Source organism: Theropithecus gelada, chromosome 10 (assembly GCF_003255815.1).
Source record: "Theropithecus gelada isolate Dixy chromosome 10, Tgel_1.0, whole genome shotgun sequence".
NCBI lineage: Eukaryota > Metazoa > Chordata > Mammalia > Primates > Cercopithecidae > Theropithecus > Theropithecus gelada.
Window position 1 is genome coordinate 25,221,481 of NC_037678.1, and position 26,344 is coordinate 25,247,824.

A 26,344-nucleotide genomic window follows, 5' to 3' on the forward strand; every position below is an offset into this window, starting at 1 on the left:
GGAGGGACCTGAGCGCTGGCGTGGAGGGTGGGGGAGCCTGAAAGGCCCGGGCGCTGGGTGCGCGGGAGCGAGCGTGCGTGCTTGGCGCGAAGGCTCCTGGCGCAGGCAACCCGACCGCCCAGCCGCGCGGTGGCTTGCCTGAGGGGTGGGGCGGCCGCCTCGGGTCCTGACGTCGGGCGCCCTCCGGCCGTCACTCAGCGCTCGGCCCCGCCCCGCCGCGGCTGCAGCAGCAGCGCCGAGGCCGGAGGAGCCACCGCCGCCACCACCGCCGCCACCGCCACCGCCTCCCGGGACTCGGAACCCAGCGCTCGGAGCCATGGCCTCGGCCCCCGCGGGTAAGGGGCTGCGGGACACGGGGGCGGCGGGAGGGCAGCGCCCGGCCCCCGCACCCACCCTTGGCTAACCCGCGGCTCTCGCGTCTTGTCCCACAGAGGCGGAGACCCGACAGAGGCTTCTACGCACCGTCAAGAAGGAGGTGGGTGCCGGGGTGGGGGCGCTGGGCAGGATTCCCCCGGGCAGGGGGCAGCACAGCCAAACGGGAAAAGAGCCTCCGTGGAAGGGTGGCCTCTGGCGGTGGCGGGGGCGGCCAGACCAGGTGTGGGACTCACCTGGGTAGGCATTGACCTCCCGCAGGGCAGGAGGCGCAGCGAGGGAGTTTGGGGGTCGGGCAGGAGGCGCAGCGAGGGGTTTGTGGGGAGGCTTTGGCCCATTTGAGGCTTTGTGCGGGGGCGGATGCAGCGTGAGGCCCCTCCAGGTGTGGGACCCACCTGGCTATGTCCCAGTAGAACCTCCTGTTGTGGAGGAGCAAGCAGGTGGGTGCGGTTCAGGAAGGGAATCTTCCAAGAGAGACTAGCTGCTGGGGGGACCCCCCACAGGGTGTGCTGGGGGAGGGGGCCCTGATAGGGCTGCCGAAGGTGGGGCACCCTTCGGGAAAAGGGAGAGGGAAAATAAAGCCTCCCTCCCCAGCCCCCAAATTCTCAGTCCTTGGAGCCACCTCCAGGAGCCAGGGGACTCCCTCCCGGAGAGTCCCGGGTCAGTGAGCTGCTCACCTGGCAGTAGGGGTCCCTTCACCCCCCACCCCACGCACTCAGAGGTGAGAATCAGAAAGGTTCTGCCATTTCTCTGCCCCTCCACTCTCCCTGGGGTCAGCGCGGGGGCCCAGTCTAATCTTTAGGGTTCATGACCAAAGACCTCCCAGAACCCCATAGACAGGGATAATTTGTAGTCCTTGGGGCCTGGGGTAGCATTTCCATGCCTGGACTGTGTGCTCTGGTGTGTACGCCTGCGTGGGTGAGGACCTGTGGCTGTGAGTATGTGCATATGAGAATGTCTGTGTGTCTGGAGATACCTAAGTGTATCTCTTTGCATTGTGTGTACACATATCTATGTGTTTCTGTGTATCTGTTTTTGTGAGAGTGGGTCTATGTGTGTGTATTGTGTGGTGCATGAGTCTGTGTGAATGAGTGATGCTGTGACTGTGCGTGTGTATCTTGAGTGGGTGTGTGGCATGTGATGCATGAGTCTGTGTGAATAACTAGGGCTGTGACGCCGTGTGTGTGCATGTGTCTGTGTGTTGCCCTCCCCATTCTTCAGCCTCAGACCCCATTGCTGCTGTGTTTTTGTCACTTTTTAACCTTATGAGCACTTAGCCCAAGGCCTTGCATGGCAGCAGACCTTGTGGGCTGGCCTGGTTTGTGGGCCTGGCTTTCAGTGCGTGTGTGTGTGTGTGCGCGCGCGCGTGTGCATGTGTATGTGTGTTGTGGGTGTCGGCTGAGGTGGCAGCATCAAGCATCACTGATGACCCCTCCTTCCCTGCACAGTGGCAGACAGCCACCAAGGGCAGCCTGGAGGCTTGGACCTGTTGCTGCCCCTCCCTCCTCGGGGAGCATGAGTATGTGTCTGTGTGTATATGTGTCTGTGTGTGGCATGTCCTATTTTGTTTAAAGAATGAGCTCCAGGGCTGCTTGGCACATTCTAGCAGTTTCGAATGAGACATGCAAAATACATTAGATCCCTCAGAAAGGTCCAGAAGTGTTCGACTCAGCCTTTGTATAGGCTCCTGTGGGTACTCCAAGGGAGGTCTGTCTAGAACCTCTCTTTTTTTGTTTTCCTGAGACGGCATCTCGCTCTGGGGCCCAGGATGGAGTGCAGTGGCACAGTCTCCGCTCACTGCAAACTCTGCCTCCCAAGTAGCTGGGGCTACAGGTGCCCACCACCACACCCGGCTAATTTTACTATTTTTTTTTTTTTTTTTTTTAAGTGGAGACTGGGTTTCACTGTGTTAGCCAGGATGGTCTCGATCTCCTGACCTCATGATCCGCCCACCTTGGCCTCCCAAAGTGCTGGGATTACAGGCGTGAGCCACTGTGTCTGGCTTAGAACCTCTTTTCAACAGAACTCAGACTAACAACATTCTTGTGACTATTTCAGGGGAGGGGCATGTACCTTACAAAGCACCTGCTGTCTTTTTGTTCATGGTTTAACCAGACCTACATGTAATATGTAGATGTTTTTGCCTGAGGCAGCTTTGTTTTTAAGGCAATATTTGGTTGAATTGGGGAGGGGGCTGCAGGCAGAAGAGAACACCAGTAAGACATCTGGGGAAGGCTGTGGCTGAGGCCCAGGTCCAAGCTCAGCTACCATCTTCCCCAGTTTCCTGCATAGGTCCCTTCTCCTCTCTAGGACTCAGTTTCTCCATCTGCAGAAGGATGCATTGGTACCAGTGTCCTTCAAGGTCCAATCTGTGTCAGTCTAGTTTGGGTCTTGGGCTCAGAGAGGGGGAATAACTTGCCCGAGAGCACCCAGCCAAGATGGGACTGAGTTGGGACTTACCCCCGGGTCTTTTTGATGTCAGAGCCACACTTTGGCCCTCCCATCCCACAAACATGCTCATCCAAATCTACACAGTACCACACCTTGGACAGAATGTGTGGGTAGTACAGTTTCTACTGTACAGATGAGAACACTGTGGCCCAGAGACAATAAATGGCATTTCAAGGACACAGAACCAGTGTGGGGGAACAGGTTCCGGTCTTCTGTCTTTGAGTTCCTATTTAGCATAGGTACCCTAAGAACATGGCAACAACTCGGTTCCCCCCAAAGCATGTCTCTCCTGTCCTTTCCTTCCTTTGCTTACCTCTTTGTGGGGGGCATCTCTCTCAGTGTCAGAGAACCAGTCTCCAGTGGAATAGAAGGGAAGGCTCTTTGCCTAGAAATCTGAGAGTCAAATCAGGTCCTCCTCCCCACTCTCTGGGTTCAGAGGAGCCACATCTCTGCCTGTCACAGCCTCACCCAGAGACTGCATTGTGTGTACACATATCTACATGTGTCTTGTGTGTATATCTGTCTTCTGTGTGTATATCTGTTTTTCCAGCCTTCTTTCTAGAAGGGGTACCTTAATCATTGACATCTCTGGGCAGCTCTGCAAGGTTTGCCAGAGCCACTACAGCCACCAAGGGGCCGGCAGAGGCTGGGAGCTGGAAACTGTCCAATGCTGGCCTGGGGAACCAGTAGGACCCAGCACCCATTAGGCAGGTCAAGAAGGAACTTCGGGCTCAACTAGAGCTGGATTCCAATTCCAGATGTGTTTATTTACTAAGGGCTGTGTGTCAGACCCTGGGCTAGGTTCTGTGGATATAGCAGGGACAGGCCCCTTGTAGACAGGCCCTGTCCCTGTCCTCCTGGGGCTGACCTTGCTTGCAATGGAGGAAACACACTCCCAACAGATACTTTATCACAATTACAAGGATAATTACAGGCTGTGCACAGAGATGTGAAGGAGAGGCACCCGGGGCTGCAAGAATCCAAAACGGACAACTGACCATGTGCAGGGGCCCAGGATGTGATGTTTCAGAAGACAGGTGCAAGATGAGTAGGACTTTCAGGTGAAGATAGGGGGAGGTTGAGAGACAGTAAGAAAAACCATTCCTGGCAGAGGGTTTTGTACATGCAGAAGCTTTGTGGCTGCAGGGAAGACTGAATTTGAAGAAACCGAAGTGACCAGAGCAGAGAGAAAGGAGAAGGGTGCAGATGCAGAGAAGGCAGAACGTATGGTCTTATCCCAAAAGCAAGGGGAAAGGAATGGGGAGGACATGGAGAACAGGGAAAGAAGGTGATGGAGCTGAAATTGATGGCCTGCTCACTGCACGATCTTGGACAAGATCTGTCTTTACCTTTATCAGTGTGTGGGTTTCCGTTTATTCATAATGGGGATGAAAATGATTCAGCTGGCAGGATAAACCCTGCGAGAACACCCATCATGTTAGCCTGAGCTCCTCCAGGGTAAGCATCCTTTTTTTTTTCCTCTGTCCTCAGTGCCACCAAGAGAAAGCTGGAAACAAGGTGGCCTCGGCTGCAAACAGCGTGGCCTCAGCATGATTTCCTCCAGTTAAATCTCACCAGCTCTAGCTTGGCTCCTTCCTGACTTCCTTTACCCTCCCTGCCAACCCTTAATTTTGTTTTGGTTCCCGGAGCGAGCAGGGACTGGCTTCCCGTTGCCATGACAACTGCCATTAAAGGAGCCAGCCATGTGATGCCAGTTGATAATGGAAGCAAAGTGACTAACTGCCTTGTTTTGCTGCCTCTAGGCTGGGGCTAGAAAGCCTCTTAATTGGAAGGGAGAATGCAGGGGCTGGTGGCAGGCAGATGAGACCCCAGGAAGGAGACAGGGAGATGAGGCAGGTCCTGGAGGGGAAGCTACATTTAGCTCTGCAGACTGGAGCTGGTGGAAGGGCTGTAATTGTGGAGCCCTCGTCACAGCTGCTGAACAGAGCCTGTTTGGAGAACTGAGCCTTCCAGCCTCTGGGTTAGGGGTGATGAGGTGGGAGAGGAAGGCAGGACTTGCTAAGAAGGTTGGAGGAAAGCGAGAGAAGCAATTGATGTTACCATGGGGACTCCGCAGTTTTACTGGGACCCAGTGGTTCTTAATGAAGGGGAGCAGTTTTCTCTCCCATCCCTAGGTTGGGTTGCCAGATAACAACCAGGTCGCCCAGTTAAATCTGACTTTCAGATAAACAGTGAGTAAGTTTTCAGTATGAGTGTGTATTGCTAAATCTGGCAACCCTACTCCAGGGGACATTTGGCAATGTCTGGAAACATTTTTGGTTGTCACAGTTGGGGGTGCTACCGGCATCTAGTGGGAAGAGGCCAGGGATGCTACTCACATTCCTGCAGTACACAAGACACCCCCTCAGCCCACCACCACTAGCAGCACAAAGAAGTGGCCAGCCCAGAATGACAACGCTGTTAGGGCAAGAAAACTTGCTCCCTGCTGACCCTACCCATCCTGCACCCACCGCGCCCTTCCCTTCTCTAGGCTGCTCTGATACGAATGTCCTATTCTTGAACAACTCATTCTCACTGCTTTTAGATTGTCTTGGATGCATACTTGGAGTCCAAAGCCAGAGCAGGGGTGGGCAGGGGCAGTGAACGAAGTCTTGGCTCCCTAGCCATGTCATTTTGGGAAAACTTCCTCAGAATGCCTCAGTTTCTCACGTGTAAAATGGACTTAGGCCATAGGAGAGAGAATGGACTATGTAATAACACTAGTAATTCCTGGCCAGGCACGGTGGCTCATGCCTGCAATCCCAGCACTTTGAGAGGCCAAGATGGGATGATCACTTTGGGCCTGGAGTTTGGGACCAGCCTGGGCAACACAGCAAGATCCCCATCTCTACAGAAAACAAAATAAAAATAGCCGAACATTGTAGTGCATGCCTGTAGTCGCAGCTATTTGAGAGGCTGAGGCAGGAGGATCCCTTGAGCCCAGGAAGTTGAGGCTGCAGTGAGCTGTGATCACATCACTGCACTCCAGCCAAGGCAACAGCAAGACCCTGTCTCAAAAAAAAAAAGAAAAAAGAAAAAAAGATATTATGACTGGGTGTGGTGGCTCACGCCTGTTAACAGCACTTTGGGAGGCCAAGCGAAGTGGATCACTTGAGATCAGGAGTTTAAGACCAGCCTGGCCAACATGGTGAAACCTCATCTCTACTAAAAATACAAAACTTAGCCGGGTGTGGTAGCATGCGCCTGTAATCCCAGCTACTTGGGATGCTGAGGCAGGAGAATCGCTTGAACCCAGGAGGTGGAGTGCGGTTGCAGGGAGCTGAGATGGCGTAAATGCACTCCAGCCTGGGCAACAGAGCAAGACTCCGTCTCAAAAAAAAAAAAAAAATAGGCATTCCTAATTTCCTAGCTGTTTGCTGGGGACTTCCGGCGTCCTCTGTGCCGGGCACTGTGCCGTTAACTTTCTGAGCATTATCCCCTTCACTCCTTATGAAGGAGAGAATCATCATCTCTTTCCATGATCGATGAACTGGTGGCAGAGAGATGTTACGCAGCTCGCTTTGAGGTCCCACAGTCAGTCCGTGGGGAAGTCAGGATTCAAACCTCACATTGCCGAGATCTGGAGGGGTGGCCTCATGACCTTGGCTTACAGTGAGCAGTGGTGGGGAGCTGTGAGCTTCAGAAAAGTCCCTGAAAACACGGCTTGGCTTCAGACAAATGCTGGGGAAGGAAATGGGACAGGAAAGATCCATTAGTTCCAGCTTGTGCAGGGCTGTACGTGCCAGGCTGTGACGTTTGAACTTCCCACAGTGGATAATGGGGAGCTATAGAAGATTTATGAGCAAGGGAGGGTTTTGATTAGGACTGTACTTCAGGAAGTTTCATCTAATAGCAGGGACCAGGATAGACAGTTTCTGCCAGCTCTTAGAAGAAAACTTTCTCCCTCTTTCTGTTATTTTCTTTCTCCCCCACTTCCTTCCCTCCCTCCCTGCCTCCCTCCTTCCCTGCCTCCCTCCTTCCTTCCTTCTTTCTTCCTTACACAAATATTAGTCGAGCATCCGCTATGTGCAGACTGAGAAGTGAGTAAAGCAAAGTCGTTGCTCATATGCCCTCACTCAGTGTACAGTATAGTGGCAGAAGGGCATATAGAGAAAACAATAAATATATATTAAAGGTAACAAGGGCTCCAAGGAAAATAACAGCTGGAGAGGGATGGGAAAGGCTTGCCAGAGGAGGTGGTCAGGGATGGCCTCACTGATGGGATGGCGTTTGAGGGAGACCTGAAGGAAGGAAGGGGAGCAGTGTCGACATCTGCAGGAAGTGTGTGCCTGGCAGAGGGAACAGCTTATGCAGAGGCTGTGAGTTGGGAACAGACCAGCTGGGAGGCCAGTGAGGCTTGGAGTGAAGAAAACAAGAGTAGAGGTGAGATTTGAGAGAGCGGGAGGCTGATTGTTCAAGACCTTGTCCGTCGAAGGCTTTGGCTTTGACTCTGGGTGAGGTAGGAGCTACGGGAGTATTTTGAGCAGGAAAGGAACGGGCAAGTTTTGGGGACAAGTCGAGAGGAAGCAAAGACACCAGATCATCAGATAAGACAGGAAATGTCTGCCTTTGCTGAGCTTTCCATTCTTGGGCTGGAATCACAGCCCCCCACCCACTACTCGCCCCACTGTGCCAAGGAGAGACTCCAAAAATGCGTGTGCTTGAATGAATGCAGGAATGCCAGGTGGGCTATTTTGGGGCTCTCTGATGCTGGCAGGATTGACTCACATCAGCTTGCGTATGTCACGTTTGCCGGCTTAAGAGATCTTTGAAACGCTCTTCATGAATAATGCAGCCATATCCACCTGAAGCGTTTTGATGCTTTTTCAGGTCTGGCAACCTGGCTTCTGGGAGCTTTTGCTAGTGATGAGCATCTGCGGCAGCTTAGGCACCCTGGTTCGATCTGGCGAGGCTGGCAGGAAGGCCCCTGGCTTGCTTGGCCGTGTCTCTTGTACCATATGGCTGGGCCTCCCCCAGCCACCTCATGAGGTGCTGCAGGAGCTGGTGGTAGCATTTGTTGCTGGCTGGCCGGCAGGAAAGGGCATTTTGGTCACCCTTAAGGGCCCCCAGTTGCTGTCTGCAGAGCCCAGGATGGGAAGTGAGGAGACCTGCCCTTGTTCCAGTTCTGACCCCAGCAATGGGTGTGGCTTCTCACAGGTCCCTTCTCAAGATCTCATTGTCCTGCTTTCTAAGTGGACGAGGTTGGACAGCTCCAGGATTCCAAGAACCTCAACTCATCTAATTTGGCCAGCGTCACTCTCTGAGAGCCAACTCTTTGTTTTTTCCATTCTGAATTTGCCAAGTATTTATTTAAGACTAATTAAAACTAAGTAGCTGGTAAGACTTTTGGAGTGCCTTTAGTTCACTCAAGGAAAACCAGGGCTTAACTAACACCATTCTAATGGGATAAATATTTTAAAAACAACAACCAAAAAAAAAAAACCACACACAAAACTAGCATATACTGAGCATTTTATATCAATGACTTCATTTAATTATTGATCTCCTATGAAATAGATAACACCCCCTCTTTTATGGATGAGGAACTCGAGGCACAGAGATGGCAAGGAATTCGCCCTAAGGTCACAGAGATTGTCATTGGTACAGCAAGGGGTCTGGCTGCACAGTCCTCCTCTGTTATCACTCTGAAGCTAAAACCAGCAAAACCCACACAGGGTTCCAAGCTCCACTGAGAGCGGGGGATCAGGGAAAAGGCCGCATTTTGGAACCAGACAGTCCTGCGTTCAGATTGTGGCCCTGCCATTTAGTAGCTGCATGAACCTCTTTGACGTTCATTTCCTCGTGTGTCAAACAGCAAGGGCCTCAGCTACCACTATGCTGTCACTGTCAGGCAGTTGGCAGTATTTATGGAGGGGCCAGGCACACCGCACGGCTCACCCTTTTGGGAGTAAGCTGGACTCAGTCCCAGAAGGACACTTGGCTGCCCTTTCTGGTCGCATCTAAACTTACAGATGCCCTCAGCGCAGGATCTTGCTGTCTCTAGGTAAGCTCGGACGTGGGGGTGCTGCAGCCCCCCAGGGCAGTGCTGTGGAATGAGTCAGAAGAGATCTCTCTTGCGATCCAAAAGGACAAGACCTCTAGTAGGCTGAGTCTTGGCTGGCTGCATCACCATCCGGGGAAGGGCAGCTGGGGCTTCCCTCTGGGGCTGGCTGCCCATCAGCTCCTGGAGAGAGTCCCTCAGCCTAAGGAGCTGAGAGTCCCTGGTGACTTTCCTGGCCCTGCACTTGGTTGCTGTGCACCCCTGGGCAAGGGGGCTAAGAATGCTAAACTCAGATGTGGGGCAGTGTATTTTTCTTTCACTTAGTGATATAGAAGATGAGAAGAATATATTTCTATGTTATTTCTTTGCACAATTTTGCAGGAACTCAGATTGTGGGTATTTACAAAGAACAGTAACATTGTTCCTTTTGCAGTAAGGCCTTATTGAGAAAATGGATAGCTGAAGCCCTGAGAATTCAAGAGACTTGGTGATGTTACCAAAATGCCAGGGTTTCGGCCTAGGTCCTGCTGCTGGCCACACAGAAGGCCAATCACTGAGATAAGTATTGCCCAAGAAGAAGTCTTTTAATAGGGTGCTGCAGCAGAGGAGATGGGAGGTCAGGCTCACATCTATCTTCCTGACCAACTAAACTCAGAGGTTTATATAGCAGGGAGGAAATGTAAGTGCATGCAAGAAAACTGGAATTAGAGAGGGGTAAGGAAAAGGAGTTGGTCAACAGGAAGTAGGTGGTGGCTTAGGCAGTCATGGTGGGTGAGGGGTGTTCATCTGTTTGTCCAGATGCAATGATCTGGTAAGTTTCAATTCCTTGGGGAAGGCCTGATGTTTGGTTTCCTGAGAAAGGAACTCAGATAAGACAAATGTAACTTTCTGAAGTTTTAAAACTGGGAGGATCAGTTTCTGTGTTTATTCAAAAGAAACCATAAACATTAGTTCTATGGGATAGTTGGGCCAGTTTCAGTGATACTTGGGGCATTGAATGAATTCCTTTTTAATTATTATTATTTGGTAAATTGTGCTTACTTGGTAAATTAGAATTGTAGCAACTACCATTTACCAAATATTGCTGTAGGTACTTTGCTGTCTCTCATTTAATCCACAAAACAACCTTCCTACAGAGAAGTACAAGTAGCAACTGCTCTTTACTGACAAGGAAATTGATGCTCAGAGAGGCTAAGAAACTGAACCAGGTCTACAGAGCTGAGAAACAGCAGGGTAGGGTTTGTTAGCCAGCTCCATCCTGCATGCATTTCAAGTCGGATAAACCCTGATAAAACTAGCTAGAATGATAATAAACATATAAAAATAAAATGAAAAGAGAAAGTGAAGATAAAAAATTGATTTCTTTTTTATTTTTATTTTTGAAATGGAGTCTCGCTCTGTTGCCCAGGCTGGAGTGCAGTGGCACGATCTCAGCTCACTGCAACCTCTGCCTCCCAGGTTCAAGCGATTCTCCTGCCTCAACCTCCTGAGTAGCTGGAGTTACAGGCGCGTGCCACCACACCCGGTTAATTTTTGTGTTTTTAGTAGAGACGGGGTTTCACCATGTTGTTCAGGATTGTCTTGAACTACTGACGTCATGATCTGCCCACCTCAGCCTCCCAAAGTGCTGGGATTACAGGCGTGAGCCACCGCGCCTGGCCACGAGTATCCTCAGCTTTTGTCAGGACCTCTAAGGAATCCACAACCCAAATACCCAAATACAGTTCAGCATCACCCTGTGTCTTGGTTGGTGCTGGTATAACGAAGTACCGTGACTGGGTAGCTTCTAAACAACAGGAATTCTCACAGTTCTAGTGACTAGAAGTCTGAGATCAGGGTGGCAGCATGGTTGGTATCTGGTGAGGGCCCTCTTCCACTGCAGACTTCTCATCATGTCCTCATGGCAGAAAGGGGTGAGAGAAGTCTTTGGGCTCTCTTTTATAAGAGCACAAATCCCGGCCGGGCGCAATGGCTCACGCCTATAATCCCAGCACTTTGGGAGGCTGAGGCAGGTGGATCATCCGAGGTCAGGAGTTGGAGACCAGCCTGGCCAACATGGTGAAACCCTGTCTCTACTAAAAATACAAAAATTAGCCAGGTGTGGTGGCGGGCTTTAATCCCAGCTACTCAGGAGGCTGAGGCAGGAGAATTGCTTGAACCCGGGAGGCAGAGGTAGCAGTGAGCCGAGATCGTGCCATTGCATTCCAGCTTGGGCAACAGAGCAAGACTCTGTCTCAAAAAAAAAAAAAGAAAAGAAAAGAAAAAACAAAATAGCACTAATCTCATCTAAGAGTCACCTTCATGACTTAATTACCTCCCAAAAGCTCTTCCTCCTAATACCACCACTTTGAGGATTAGGATTTTATTTGTTTATTTATTTAGAGATGGAGTCCCGCTCCGTTGCCCAGGCTGGAGTGCAATGGTGCGATCTTGGCTCACGGCAACCTCCGCCTCCTGGGTTCAAGCAATTCTCCTGCCTTAGCCTTGTGAGTAGCTGGGACTACAGGTGCCTGCCACCACGCCCAGCTAATTTTTGTATTTTTAGTGGAGATGGGGTTTCACTTTGTTGGTCAGGCTGGTCTCGAACTTCTGACCTCAGGTGATCCACCTGCCTCGGCCTCCCGGAGTGCTGGGATTACAGGTGTGAGCCACCACGCCGGGCCTGGGGATTAGGATTTTGAAATATGAATTTTAGAGGGATATGCCAAAACATCTGTAACCCCCTGCAGGAACTGTCCTAGTGTGATACAGAGATGATTGCAATACAGTTTCCTGTCCTTAGTGTGCCTAGAAATGAACTTGTACCTCTTAGTTTCTAAACCAGCTCCAATAATAATAGCTTTCTGATAAAAATGACAATAATCGGCCTGGCGCAGTGGCACACGCCCGTAATCCAAGTATTTTGGGAGGCTGAGGCGGGAGGATCATGAGGTCAGGAGATCGAGACCATCCTGGCTAACACGGTGAAACCCTGTCTCTATTAAAAAATGCAAAAACTTAGCTGGGTGTGGTGGTGGGTGCCTGTAGGCCCAGCTACTCAGGAGGCTGAGGCAGGAGAATGGCGTGAACCCGAGAGGTGGAGCTTACAGTGAGCCGAGATCTTGCCACTGCACTCCAGCATGGGAGACAGTGAGACTCCATCTCAAAAATAAAATAAAATAAAATAATAATCACAACCCCAGTAATAATTATAATTAGCATTTATTGGGCACCTACTTTGTCCAGGCCTGCCTTGTCCCAGTATGTTAGTCATGAGTCATAAGTGCTTATCTACATTTCAATCAAGTGAAATTTAAATTTAATTCAAAATGCAATTCCTCAGTCACACTAGCCACATTTCAGGTACTCAATAGCCACGTATGGCTAATGATAACATGTGGGACAGCACAGGTATAGAGGGTTTCCCAAAAAGTCTATCCTGTTCCAGACAGTATGCTATGCTCTTTGTATGCATTAGTGTATGTAATGTTAAAAGAAAGCAAACCAGGCCGGGCGCCGTGGCTCACGCCTGTAATCCCAGCACTTTAGGAGGCCGAGGCGGGCAGATCACGAGGTCAGGAGATCGAGACCATCCTGGCTAACACGGTGAAACCCTGTCTCTACTAAAAATACAAAAAATTAGCCGGGCGTGGTGGCGGGTGCCTGTAATCCCAGCTACTCGGGAGGCTGAGGCAGGAGAATGGCGTGAACCCGGGAGACAGAGGTTGCAGTGAGCCGAGATCACACCACTGCACCCCAGCCTAGGTGATAGAGCGAGACTCCATCTCAAAAAAATTAAATAAAAATAAAGAAAGCAAACCCAAAAACCATCAGAGGGAACTGAGGCCCGAGGTCATCCAGGAAATAGCAGAGATTGACCTGTTCATGGTTTTACTTACCCAGAGTGCCTCCCTTGATCTGGCATCGGCTGTGTGCTGGGTCCTGTTTGAGGCCCTCTGCCTGTATTTATTATCCCATTTTACAGATAAATACTGTAAATTGCAGCACAGAGAAGGGAAGTGACTTGCCCAAGGTCACACAGCTGGTAAGAGGTGGAGACAGGATTTGAAACCAGTGTTAGACACACTTAATGGATTGCTCCTCCTCCTAAGGTCAGGTGGAGGTGGTTAGTCCTCCAGAAATATAATAAGTACCGTCTGATGTACCTGTGTGTGTTTTAAGCAACCATTTGGGAATTTCCTTTTCCGTTTTCTGCAGCTGCCCAAACCACCTTCCCCACCACGCCCCCAAGTTTGGCCATCTTCCAGGGATCTTGGGTGGGCTTCGAGTCTGCGTGTATCTTCCTCATCCGTGAGGCCCCTGGGTCTGTGGAGATGGGGGTGCTGCCAGGGAAGCCAGACGCAAGCAGTGGGCAGGCACCCAGGAGGAGGCTGGCCAGTCTCCAGGGTGTGGGCTGGGAATGGAAAACGTGCAGGCAGGCTTCTCTGGGGATGGAAGGAGGCCGGAGAGCATCTTCACAGCTCCATCCTCTCCTGTGCATGGGCGTGGCAGCCTGAAGGACCTTTACACGAGGATGTCCTCGGGAGAATGCCTTGGAATCAGGCCCAGGGGGAGCCTTCTGGTCAAGGAGAGTCTGAGGAACCTGGGCAGGGTGATAAGGGGAGGCTCATTTGTAGGAAGCCCAGCCAGGTTGGCCGGCCCTCACACTGTCACAGAACAATGCTGGTGCCTATTTATAGCAAGCCAGTAAACGATTAACTGGGGCCAGGCTGGCAGCAGCCAAGTTAGTGGTGTTTGCTTCTTCCCTAAGCCTCAGTAACCACATTTAGGGCAGGTTATGTGGCGAGGAATTGGAGGAAGAATTTTTCTAATACTCTAAAGGTCCACAGGCTCTATCGTTTTTCATTCCGCCCTCCCCACTCCCACCTCTCCCATGACCAGGGCTGTGGGCCACCCCTGTGTGGTTTTGTTTTTGTTATCTATGCTGTGTGGAAGTGACAGGAGAGATGGAAGGGTGTGGGCAGGAATGGCGGGGGCACGTCTGTCCTGAGACTGCCTGTGAGAGGGATCCAGGACAGGAAACTCTGATGTATTCACCAGCATTTGCTAAGCACCTACTGTATGCCAGGCTCTCTGCTGGGCACGGGGGAGACAGCAGTGAGCACAACAGGTGAGATCCCTACCTTCAACCAAGAGGGCAGAGGTGGATAATGACCATGCAAACAGATGAAGAAATGCGATGAATTCAGAAATGGATGAGAAAACAGCAATGCAGTGGGGAGAGAGGCTGGGGTGAGTTGGGTAGGCGGCAGCTTACTTGGGCAGTCATGGTAGGCCTCTCTGAGAAGGTGGCATTTGATCTGATATCTTTTTCTTTCTTTTCTTTCCTTTCCTTTTTCCTTTCTTGATGGAGTTTCACTTTGTCACCCAGACTGGAGTGCAATGGCGCGATCTCGACTCACTGCAATCTCCACCTCCTGGGTTCAAGCGATTCTCCTGCCTCGGCCTCCCGAGTAGCCGGGATTACAGGTACCTGCCATCATGCCCAGCTAATTTTTGTATTTTTAGTAGAGATGGGGTTTGACCTTGTTAGTCAGGCTGGTCTCGAACTCCTGACCTCAGGTGATCCACCCTCCTCGGCCTCCCGAAGTGCTGGGATTACAGGCGTGAGCCACCGCGCCCAGCCTGAGTTAATATCTTGATGATGAAAAGAAGAGGCTGTGTAGAGAACTAGGAATGGCAGAGGGAATGGCAGGAGCAGGGGCACTGAGGCAGGGAGGAACGTGCAGCTTTGGAGGAAGGCAAGGGAGCAGGAAGTGAGGAGGAGAGAGATGGGAGACAGGCCAGAGACAGAGTGTTCCCCTGAATGTCCCCCTGGGGAGGTGGCAGGGAAGATTTCTGAGCTGACACCACCAGACACCTTCTCTACTAAAGCTCCAAAGCCCATTGCAGGTCATGGTGGACTGCAGGCACAGGGGATCCCTTTCAGAAGGAGGTGCTTAGCCTGTCTGCTGAAAGTGGGGATCCCTGCGAACATCTTCCATGACTTGACAGTGTGAGGAAAGGACGTTGCTTTCTTATTTCCCCCTCCACGAAGTCTGTATTTAAGACTTATTAAAGTCTTATTAGACCAGTTTTAGGTTCTCAGAAAAGTTGAGCAGAAGGTGCAGAGATTTCCCATATATCCTCAACCCTTCCAAACGTGTAGCCTCCCCCACTGTCAACGTCCTCAGCCAGAGTGGTACTTTCGTTAGGGTTAATGAACCCACATGGACGCTTATTCTCCAGAGTCTGCAGTTGACATCGGGGTTCACTGTTGGTGCTGTGCTTTCTGTGGGTTTGGACAAATGTCTGATGGCATGCATCCGCCATCACAGTATCATGCGGAGAATGTTTCCACTGCCCTGCAAACCTCCCATGCTCTACCTGTTCATCTCTCTTTTCTTCCCAACCCCTGGCAGCCCCCGATCTTTTCACATCTCCGTAGTTTTACCTCTTCCAGAATGTCATATTGTTGGAATTGCATAGTACATAGCCTTTTCAGATTGGCTTCTTTCACTTAGTGAAAGGCATTTAAGATAGGACATTTCTTTTTGTCACCATGATTCCTCTTGGGGAGCCGATGTGGAGCAGAAAGGGTGCCAGGTGGTGCTGGGCATGCAGGGAGAGGTGTGCTGTGAAAAATGATAGCCAAAGGCAGAGGTGGAGCTGGCAGGTGCCGCTGTCCCCTGGCTCTGGGAGCAGCAAGTTGACTGTGACTGTGATGTTCGACCTCAGAGGGCTAAGGGAGCAGGTGCATTGGTCGCCCTGGTACTGGGGTCTTCACTGCAATGTGGGGCTCCAGAACACGAGACTTTGATTTCAGTCCCAGCCTCCTCACAGGTCTGATGGCGTTTGCCCCTCCCAGGACGGCTGCGTCATTGGGAAAATGGGGATGATAACAATGACACCTACAATGCATGGTAGTTGTGAATCTCTGGGCTCAAGTGTGTAAAGCACCCAGTTGTGAAAAACACCCATAGGTGTCTCTCGAATGAATGAACAAACCTACTGTGTGCCAGGCTCAGTGCAGGAAGGACAGTCCTGGATTTGAATCTTGCCCTGCCATTTCCAAGCCTTGTGCTCTCGGGCAAGTCATTTCATCTGACCAGAACTCAGTTTCCTCATCTGTAAAGTAAAGAGGGTAATTGTACCCATTTCACAGAAATACTATGGAGATTAGATGAGATCATACCCCAAGGCATGGCGCCAGGCAATCAGTAAACAACATTTTATAGATAAATGCTGGCCGTGATGACTTAAAACAAATGCATAAAACACTGAGCATGTAGCAGCTATTGTGCCAAATGTTTTAAATGTATTGTCTTGGCTGGACACAGTGGCTCATGCCTGTAATCCCAGCACTTTGGGAGGCCGAGGCGGGTGGATCACTTGAGGTCGGGAGTTCAAAACCAGCCTGGGCAACATTTAAAAAAAAATTAGCTAGGCACGGTGGTGTGTACCTGTAGTCCCAGCTACTCAGGAGGCTGACACAGGAGGATTGTTTGAGCCCAGGAGTTCGAGGCTACCGCGAGCCATGATCGCATAACTGCACTCCAGCCTGGGCAACACACTATCCCTAAAATTATACTTAAATAAATAAATGTATTATCTTAATGCCAGTGAGGCAGATGCTGATATCACCCATTTCACAGATGGGAAAGCTGAGGCTCAGAGAAGGGACAGGATTTACCCAAGATCACGCATGGATAAGCTGGGATTGGAATTCTGGGAGTCTGATTCCAGAGCCTGATGCAGCAGGTGTTACTCTAGGAGCTCAGCAGAGGGCAACCTGCATGGACTGCTGGGCTCAGAAAGGGATGCGGAGAGGGGCACGTGACTTGGCCCTGGATAATTGGGGGATTTTTCCAGAGCTGGAGACGGAGCTAGGAATGGGTGAGGATATCAAGTGGAGGGGACTGCATGGGCCAGGACCAGGAGGTGGGAGTCATCTGGGTCACGCAGAAGGAATGGCATGTGTGACCGGAGCCCAGGGTGTGGGGAGGGAAAGAGACAGGATTCAGCAGAGAAGGAAGGTTTGGCCACAGCATAGAACCAGGCACAGCTTGCAGGGCTGCGGCACCGTCTCTCCCCCTCCCCACACCCCAAGTCTGTTTGTGTCTGTGCTTTGGAGCTTCCCAAAATACTCCTGTCCCCCCCATCACCATCACCAGCCCCATTCCAGCCCCTCCCAACTGTCACCTTCTGTGTGCCTCACCCTGATAGATTTAAAAATTAAAAGCCGCCAGCTCTTTCCGTAGACTGTTTCTCCCTGATACAATGTCCTTACAACATCTGTTCCTTCCTTTGAGCTCCACGGTGGCTATGTGGGGGCAGTCACAGGCGATTTTTTTCGCTCGTTTACAGTGGGAGAAACTGAGACCCAGAGAGTTAATTTATATTTGTTCTTCACATCTTGAGCCATCACCACCTTCAGGAAGGCCTCCCTGACCTTCCCTGCCACCCTGTCAGGTCTGGTTGCTTTGTTATTCTCCTAGAACCAAGGTGCAAAGAACTGGTCTCACTTTGTAACGATTTACCCATTTTGTGATTCTGTTTATATCTTTCCATCTCCCTGGACTGTAAGGCTTGCGAGGACAGGGACCACGTCTGCTTGCTCCCCGGAGCCTGACTCACAGGAGCACTCAAGAAATTGAGTGCATGAACGACAGTTTTGGTTCCTGTGATATTTGCAGGGAAGGAGACATGGAAGGAGAATGGGACATGGAAGAGGCACACTTGTCCCAGCTTAGGGGATGGGGAGTCCAGGAAGCCTTCCAGGAGGAGGCGACACCTTGGCGGAAGCTTGAAGCCTGAGTTGCAGCTAGCCAGCTGGAGCATTCGGGGAGGGGCATCTGGCAGAAGGCAGCACGTGAGCAATGGTACGGAAGTGAGCACTTAGTACCACCTTTGGGGACCAGGGCTGAGGGTCAGTGGTCCAGGCAGGGCTGGAGATGCTGGTTCATGCTTCTTGTCCTGAGAGTCCCAGGTGCCTGTGAGAGTGGCAGAGTGGCACAGCCTGCCCTCCGCTCGCTCCATTGCTCCAGTGGTTGTTGAGGGACCTGTGAGTCACCCCCTCTTCTCCCCACTTTGCCCACATACTGAGTTATTTTTATTATTTATGGTTTTTTTTTTTTTTTTTTTTTGAGACAGAATCTCGCTCTGTCACCCAGGCCGGAGTGCAGTAGCGTGATCTCAGCTCACCACAACCTCTGCCTCCTGGGTTCAAGTGATTCTCCTGTCTCAGTCTCCCTAGTAGCTGGGATTACAGGTACATGCCATCACACCTGGCTAATTTTTGTATTTTTAGTAGAGATGGGGTTTTATCATATTGGCCAGGCTGGTCTTGAACTCCTGAGTTCAGGTGATCCACCCACCTCAGCCTCCCAAAGTGCTGGGATTACAGGCGTGAGGCACTGTGGCCGGCCTGAGAGTTGTTTTCAAAGCCTCCCTGCAGGGCCCTCCAGGCATCCCAATTTAACCATCCTCCCCACTGCCAGTTTCCTCCAGAGGTAAGCGTCAGGAAGCCCGTGTCATAAGTGGGTGCTAGCTCAGTGGTCCTCACCCCACCTGCATGGTACTTACCCTACCTCAACCACCAGAGACCCCAGGTGGGGAGTAAAGGTGGGACGCTCTGAGTCAGCAGGCCTCAGAGGAGCATGGGACAGCTGGCCTGGGTGATTTTTATTTAGACCTACTCTGTGCCTCAAGCACTGTGCTGGGTGCTTCAAACCAAGGGGGTCTGTGGGCCAAATCCCACCTGTTTGTACCCACCCTTTACATTTTTAAAGGTTGTAGAAACAAAAGATACCATGGGATAGATTGTATGTGGCCTGAAAATAGGTTTGCCAGTTTTGGCAAATAGAAATTTAACAAATAAAAATAATTTGCCAGATGTGGCAAATAAAAATTCAGAATGCCTTGTTTAAATTTGAATTTCAGAGAATCAATCAATAATCTATATAATATTTGGCGCATACCTATACTCAAAAGATTATTCCTTGTTTATCTGAAATTGACATTTAACTGGGCATCCTGTAATGTATCAGGCAGTCCTACCCCAAACCTTAAAACATTTGCTACCCAACCCTTTACAGGAAAAGTTTATTGATCCCGGCTTTAAACACGTATCGATGGGATCTAGAGCCAAGGGGGCTTAGGACACTGCCTGGAACCTAGCTCAGTAAGCATTAGCTGCTGGTGTTAGTGTTACTAATGTAGTCCGATTGATCGTCAGCATTTACTGATCTGCTGTGTGGCCGGGCACTGTCCTAGGGGCTGAAGCTCTTCATGGGAGAGATGGAGGCTAAATGAATGAGCCCAGAGATGTATAAAGAGAAGTCAAGTGCCTGAGTCCTGAGTAAGAGTACGCAGCAGAGGAAAAGGGTAGCGATGGCAGGTGTGAGGCCCTGTTTTAGACAAGGTGATCAGGGAGGCTCTCCGAGGGGGAGATATTGGAGCCGACTACAGAATGGAGTGAGGATGTAGCTTTCTAGGGGCTACCCTGTCTCCAGCCCTCATGGTGTGCCCGGCCCTGTTCAAGTGCTGTGTATGTTTTGCTCATGGCATCCTCGCATAGCAGTCCTATGAGGTGATGCAGGCACCATCCCCGTTTCACAGATGAGGAAACTGAGGCCCGAGGTCACCTAGCAAATGGCAGAGCTGGAGACTGACCTGTTTTTGTTTTTACCCCCTCCCTGCCGGTCCCCCCTCCCCCCCCCGCTCTCCCCTCCCCCCCCTGCCTAGAGTGCCTCCCTTGATCTGGCACCGGCTGTGTGCTGGGTCCTGTTTGAGGCTCTGCCTCTATTTTCTGCAATCTTTATGACAGCTCTGCACCCTGGGGGCATGTGAGTCTCATCTGGGGTTCAGAGGAGTAAAGTCAGCCCAGTGTGGGGAGGCAGGGACGAGTAGCAAAGTTAATGTGGAACCTGGCAGGACTCAAGGTGGGCAGCAGAGGGTACCTGGGTGTGGGCAGGTGGCAGGTGAGAGGACTGGAGAAGACAGGGCAGGCCCAGGAGACCCAGAAGTCCCCCTTCCTGCCTCACAGATTGCCCTGGGTTTCCCTGCCTGGAATTAGTGCTCACTTGCCCTGAGTCCCTCCTGAGATTAATCCTGTTTTTATGCTGTTTAAATATTTGCAGGTGGAGAGAGGGAGGGAGGGCGGGGCTGGTTTCTGAATGGTTGCGGGGTGGGGCTGGAGGTGGTTGGGCAGGTGCTCAGCGGCATGATGTGGAGGGACGGGGCTGGGCTGCAGCCTCAGAGGCCAGCTAGGTCCCAACTAGCCAGGAGGTGGGAAGCCCAGGGAAGGCGGCACTGAGCTGAAGGATGCCTCAGCAGCTGGCCGTTCACCTGACGCCCATGAGCATCTCCTGGGTAGTCCGTGTCATCTCAGGCTCCTCTATCATTTGTAGAATCCCTGCTGTGTGTCAGGCACCATCTCCAGGATCTCATTCAGGCCTCCCACCTTACCCCTAAGAGGGAGGGGTGCTGGTTACCACCCACCTCACTTTACAGATATCCACATGAGGTTGGAAACTTGCCCAACATCACACATACAGTGCGTAGCCGAGGATTTGACCCCAAGTCAGTGACTCCACATACTGGGCTCTCAGCCTCTCTCAGCTGCCCCCTGACACCCTGTTCTTTATGCTAATTTGCTGGTTCCAAAAGGAATGAGCTCCCCATCATTGGAGGAATGCAAGGAAATGTTGGAGCACCCCTTAAAATGGATGCTGCGGAGGGATAAAAGCCTCCTGACCACCTGGACCTTTGTGGACCCGCATCTCCTGAAAGACCCCCTTTAGGTGTGATTGGTGCAGTCTTGTCAGGCACCCCAGGTCTGCTAACTCCCAATGAGGTGTTTCTTTTGGTCCTCAAGTTCAGAGAAGCTGAGTAATCCCTTCTCACGGGTTTCCTAGCACCTTGATTTTCAGATGACCCAGTTCTGGGCGGGACTGGAGGCAGGGCTTTAAGGCCATCAGAGAGGCCTAGTTTGAGTTCCAGCAGTGCCCTTTCCTGGCTGTGTGACCCTGGGAAAAATTGCATAAACTCCTTGAGCCTCAGTTTATACACCTTTAAAATGGAGTAATAATGCTCTTTTGAGGATTAAATAAGAATTCTATAAAAGCACCTGGCACGTAAAGTATGTTCAAGTAAGGAACTTAAATTTGCAAGGGAAAAAACCTCATTAAAAAGGGGGCAAATGACATGAACAGATACTTCTCAAAAGAAGACATACATGCAGCCAAAAACCATATGAAAAAAGCTCAACATCACTGATCATTAGAGAAATGGAAATCAAACCACAGTGAGCTACCATCTCACATCAGTCAGAATGGCCAAGGTTGCAGAGAAAAGGGAATGTTTATACACTTTTGGTGAGAGTGTAAATTAGTTCAGTCATTGTGGAAGACAGCAACAGTTCCTCAAAAATCTAAAGACAGAAATACCGTTCGATTCAGCAATCCCATTACTGGGTATATACCCAAAGGAGTAGAAATCATTCTGTCATAAAGACACATGCACACCAATGTTCACTGCAGCACTATTCACAATAGCAAAGGCATGGAATCAACTTAAATGCCCATCAATGGTAGACCGGATAAAGAAAGCATGGTGCATATACACCATGGAATACTATGCAGCCACAAAAAAGAATGAGATCAGTCGGGCGCAGTGGCTCACGCCTCTAATCCCAGCACTTTAGGAGGCCGAGGCGGGCGGATCACGAGGTCAGGAGATTGAGACCATGCTGGCTAACACGATGAAACCCCGTCTCTACTAAAAATACAAAAAAAGTAGCCAGGAGTGGTGGCGGGCGCCTGTAGTCCCAGCTACTCAGGAAGTTGAGGCAGGAAAATGGCGTGAACCTGGTAAGTGGAGCTTGCAGTGAACTGAGATCGCGCCACTGCACTCCAGCCTGGGCAACAGAGCGAGACTCCGTCTCAAAACAAACAAACAAAAAAAAGAGATCATATCCTTCTCAGGAATGTGAATGGAGATGGAGGCCATTATCCTTATCTAACTAATGCAAAACAGAAAAATAAATACGACGTTTTCACTTATAAATGGGAGCTAAATGATGAGAACACATGGATGCAAAGAGGGGAACAACAGACACTGGGGCCTATCGGAGGGTGAAAGGTGGGAAGAGCAGAAAAAATAACTTGGCTAATAGGCTTAGTACCTGGGTGATGAAATAATCTGTACAACAAACCCATGTGACATGTTTACCTGTATAATGAACCTGCACATGTACCCTTGAACTTAAATTTTTTTTTTTAAAGGAATGTGTTCAAGTAAATATTCTCTCTATCATTTGGTTCAAAATAGCATCCTCCAGCTTCTGCTGTGAGACAAGGTGTTCATCAGAACAAGGGCCCTGGGTCTGACTCCTGCCACCTTTGAGTAACCTAGGGCAGATTATATGAAAAGAAAAAATCTGTGCCTCGGTTTCCCCATTCTAAAATGGAATAATTTGGGGACTTAATCATCAGAGTTGTTGTGGTTATACACAGTTCCTGGAGCATAGTGAGTGCCCAAAAAATGTGAATAATGAGCTTCCCCACCATGAAGTTCCTGCACACAGGCCACAGTGATCCCAGACCATCACTGCCTCAGGACCACCCCAGACTCCCTGGCATCTGTCAGCCTTCAAAGTGGATCAAGCCCAAGCCCACGTCTGAGAGCCTGGAATGGGGAAAGAGTGAGCTGAATTCCAGCTCTTCCTTCCAGGGCTGCCTGGCCCTCTTCCCCTGTCCACAGTCTGGTCTGTGCCCCGGGATGGGTTCGGAGGAGTGTGCAGCCTCCTCTCTTCCTGCATGGAGACAATGCCCTTTTCTGCAGTGTTCAAGGGTAATAACCTGTTACCCTCCTTGCTAATTAACAACCTTTTCAATTTCATCTCCTGGCCTCAGGTTGTCAGCCTGTCATTAACTCCTGGGGAGATATTCTAGCAGGTACCTGGGATATCAGACTTCTGCGGAGATATAACCAGTACTGGGTAGCAAAGGTGGAAGAGGTCCTCACTTATCCCAGCCTGTGTCTCAGGCTGAGCACTACATGCACCCTTAGCATCAGCAGCTCCAGATCCATTCCCAAGGTAAGAGGTTTGCAGCCAGCTTCCTGGCTGTGTGACCTCAGGAGAGGAGCTTAACAACTCTCTGAATTTCAAGATCCACAGCTGTAAGTGGACAGCCTTCTCCACTCTACAGCGTTTGGACTTGAGACAGTGTGTGAAAACTGTCATGGCGGCAACAGGAAACAGATGCCTCCCCCAAACCGAGTACATTAAGGCAAATTTAATAAAGAGGCTATTGACTAAGGCGGTGGGAGGAAGGATGCTGGGAGTCCACAAGGAAGGATGTAACGCCCCGTGGCTGTTAACAGTAGGAACCAGGAACCATCACCACTCCTGGGTCTGAAGGGGCAGGAGGGAGAGGTTACCAGAAGGGGTCTAGGTGTATGGAGAGGGTCCCCAAACAAGAGCTGTGGCTGCCAAGTCCCTTCCTTAAGGAAGCTTGAGGTAGCTGGTTTTCTATCCACTCCCACCCTCCTTTTCTCAGTGTTGTTTCACTCTCCCTCTCTCCTCTTCCTTTCGCTTGAACTCTAATGAAATTTGAGCGCACATGAGAATCCCTGGGCGGGCTTGGGAAACGCCTCCAGCAGTTGGGGAAGGGCGTTAGGGTTAGCATTTGCATTACCAGCCAGTTCCTAGGTGATGCTGATGCTGCTGGCTCATGAGTGAGCAGCTGTGCTACTACTGCATAGCACTTTCCCTGAACCTCTTATCTCATCTGACCCTCGGGCTCACTGCACTAAAAGCCCCTCCTGAACAGGGCTGTGATTCCTCCCCTGAGGCTTTCCACACCTTGCACCCAGTATCACAGCCCTGATTAGAGGGGCTAGGCTTCTGCATCCTGTGTGGCTGAATTTGCAGGCATTGCACCATTTGCAGCTTGTCTCTATTGACTTGGCCCAGATGGGTTCACACTGTAGGTTAGTGGTCCTTGGTGGAGATGGAGGTCAGCGTGCGGGCGGGTTAGGAGGAGGTGCTTTTAGGATCAACACCAGGAGGTGGAGCGAAGCAAGCAGGAGAGGCAGAGGGAGAAGTCAGGCCATGATGCAGCCTCAGGGGAAGCCTTGGCCAGCCCTGCAGGGAGTTCCAAGGGGAGCTGGGATGGCCCTTCCGAGTCATCCTGAGTTGGGGCAAAGTGGCTGGAGGTTTATTCCCCACATGCAGCAGTCATTGGATGTGTGCCTCGTGGGAAGAAGCGAGACCTTGGAAGAGGCTCTCTGGACACCTCCAGAGAGGTGTCCTGTCCCCCGTGGGGCTGGCAATGTCCTGTCTCCCGTGGGGCTGACAGCTGAGGGTCTTTGACAGTTCTGATGGGATCTGGGTGGTGCAAGGCAGCAACTATCTCATCAGCCAAACTTGGCCAAGGACCTGGGAGGCAGTCAGGGCCTTCTCATGCCCCCTCCACTGCCCTCTCTTCTCATCCTTGGTTCCCATGGCCCCTGTACCCCAAACTCCTTCTTCCCTCAACTCCAAACCAAAAAGCCCTCTTGATATCCTTTGAGCACACAGGCCCCCAGCGGAGACACCTGCCTATGGCTTTGCCAACAGCCAGCCTCTGCATCTCAATTTTTCTCAACCAGGCCATCCTGTAATACAGAGAAGCAAAAGTCCCCAATGCCCCAGCCTAGTGTGCACTGAAACGAAGAATAAACACATCAGTGTTGTTAACCTCCAGGTGCAGTGGTTAGAAAGAGGAAGGGGAAGAGACTGTTCTGTATCACTGAGTCCTGGCGAGGAGGCCCAGGTGGTCTGGGTGCATCGTTCATCCCGCGCAGAGAGTCAGGGCAGCAGCCGTCTGCGGGGAGGCCTCCCGGATTCCCGGCTCCCTGACTCAGCCTGTGGCTGTGTTAGGGCAGGCACTCCCGTAGCTGTCCAACACAGTCCTGGGGTTTGGAGATTTGATGAATTAGTTCATCTGACTCCTAGATGTGGGGCAGTGTGTGGTGGAAAGAGGCTTCCCTTAGAGTCAGATTGACCAGGGTTTAAACCTCAGATCTGTTGATGATTTTGGGCACGTAGTAACCAACGTCCCTGAGCTTTAGTGATACTGACTCCCTGGGGCATATGTTATCAGGATTCTGTGCACTCACAGGGTATGTGTGGCAAGTGCCGGGCACATATAAATAAGAGGGTTAGTGTTATTTTCAGAGATAGTCATTGGGTGAAGCTTCTAGAGGTGCAGTCAAGAGCGTGGGCTTAGCTTCCGTTTCTGCCCACTATTCACTATATGACCTTGGGCATGTTACTTCATCTTTCCTTAGTCTTTCTGCCCCTCGGTCTCATCATCTGAGAACTATGTATGAAATAGAATCTGTCCTGACAGCACCGTGGAGAGGGCATAATGAGCGAATAATACAGATCAAACCTAGACACCATCTGTTAGCTGAGTCTGGCACACAAGAAGGGCTTGGTCAGAGGGAGAGGTGATGAAGATGATGAGAAGGACGAAGATGATGGTAATGGTGGTACTCTCAGATCTGTTACTTCACTAAGGCTGCCCTAACAGTACACGGAATGGGCAGCTTGAATGACATAAACTGATTTTCTCACAGTTCTGGAGATGGAAGTCCAAGATCAAGGTGTCTGCAGGACTGGTTCCTTCTGAGCTCCATGAGGGAAGGATCTGATCCAAGCCCCACTCCTTGGCTCCTAGGTGGCCATCTTCTCCCTGATCTTCAGATGATCTTCCCTTTGTGTCTGTGTCTAAATATCCTCTTCTGCTGCTGCTTTTTTTTCTTAGGTGGAGTTTCACTCTTGTTGCTCAGGCTGGAGTGCAGTGGTGTGATCTCGGCTCATGGCAACCTCCCAAGTAGCTGGGATTACAGGCATCCACCACCACGTCGGGCTAATTTTTGTATTTTTAGTAGAGATGGGGTTTCACCATGTTGGCCAGGCTGGTCTGGAACTCCTGACCTCGTGTGATCTACCTGCCTCGGCCTCCCAAAGTGCTGGGATTACAGACATGAGCCACCGTGCCTGGCCAATTTCGTCTTCTCATAAGGACACTTATAATCATATTGGATTAGGACCCACCCTAATGACCTCATTTTAACTTAGTCACCTCTGTCAAGATCTCATCTCCAAAGACAGCACATTCTGAGATAGTACCGTTAAGATTTCCATATGTGGGTCAGGCGCGGTGACTCACGCCTATAATCCCAGCACTTTGGGAGGCTGAGGCGGGTGGATCATGAGGTCAAGAGATCGAGACCATCCTGGCCAACATGATGAAACCCTGTCTCTGCTAAAAATACAAAAATTAGTCGGGCATGGTGGTGGGTGCCTGTAGTCCCAGCTATTCGGGAGGCTGAGGCAGGAGAATCACTTGCACCCAGGAAGCGGAGCTTGCAGTGAGCCAAGATCGCACCACTGCACTCCAACGTGGCAACAGAGCAAGACTCCATCTCAAAAAAAAAAAAAAAAAAATTTCCACATATGGAATGGAGGTGAAGGGAACACAGTTA

General features: G+C 50.8%; 1 protein-coding gene across 4 annotated transcripts in view; it reads left to right on the top strand.

Moving 5' to 3' along the window:
- Positions 1 to 208: 208 nt before the first annotated feature.
- The window catches only part of SGSM1 (small G protein signaling modulator 1), a 119,571-nt gene continuing 93,435 nt past the window's right edge, over positions 209 to 26,344 (top strand). For all 4 annotated transcript variants that reach the window (XM_025399483.1, XM_025399485.1, XM_025399484.1 and 1 more), the window contains exons 1-2: positions 209 to 335; positions 432 to 475. In XM_025399483.1, coding sequence (XP_025255268.1) covers positions 317 to 335; positions 432 to 475 — 63 coding nt within the window. In that variant the 5' untranslated portion in view covers positions 209 to 316. The remainder of the gene's footprint in view (positions 336 to 431; positions 476 to 26,344) is intronic.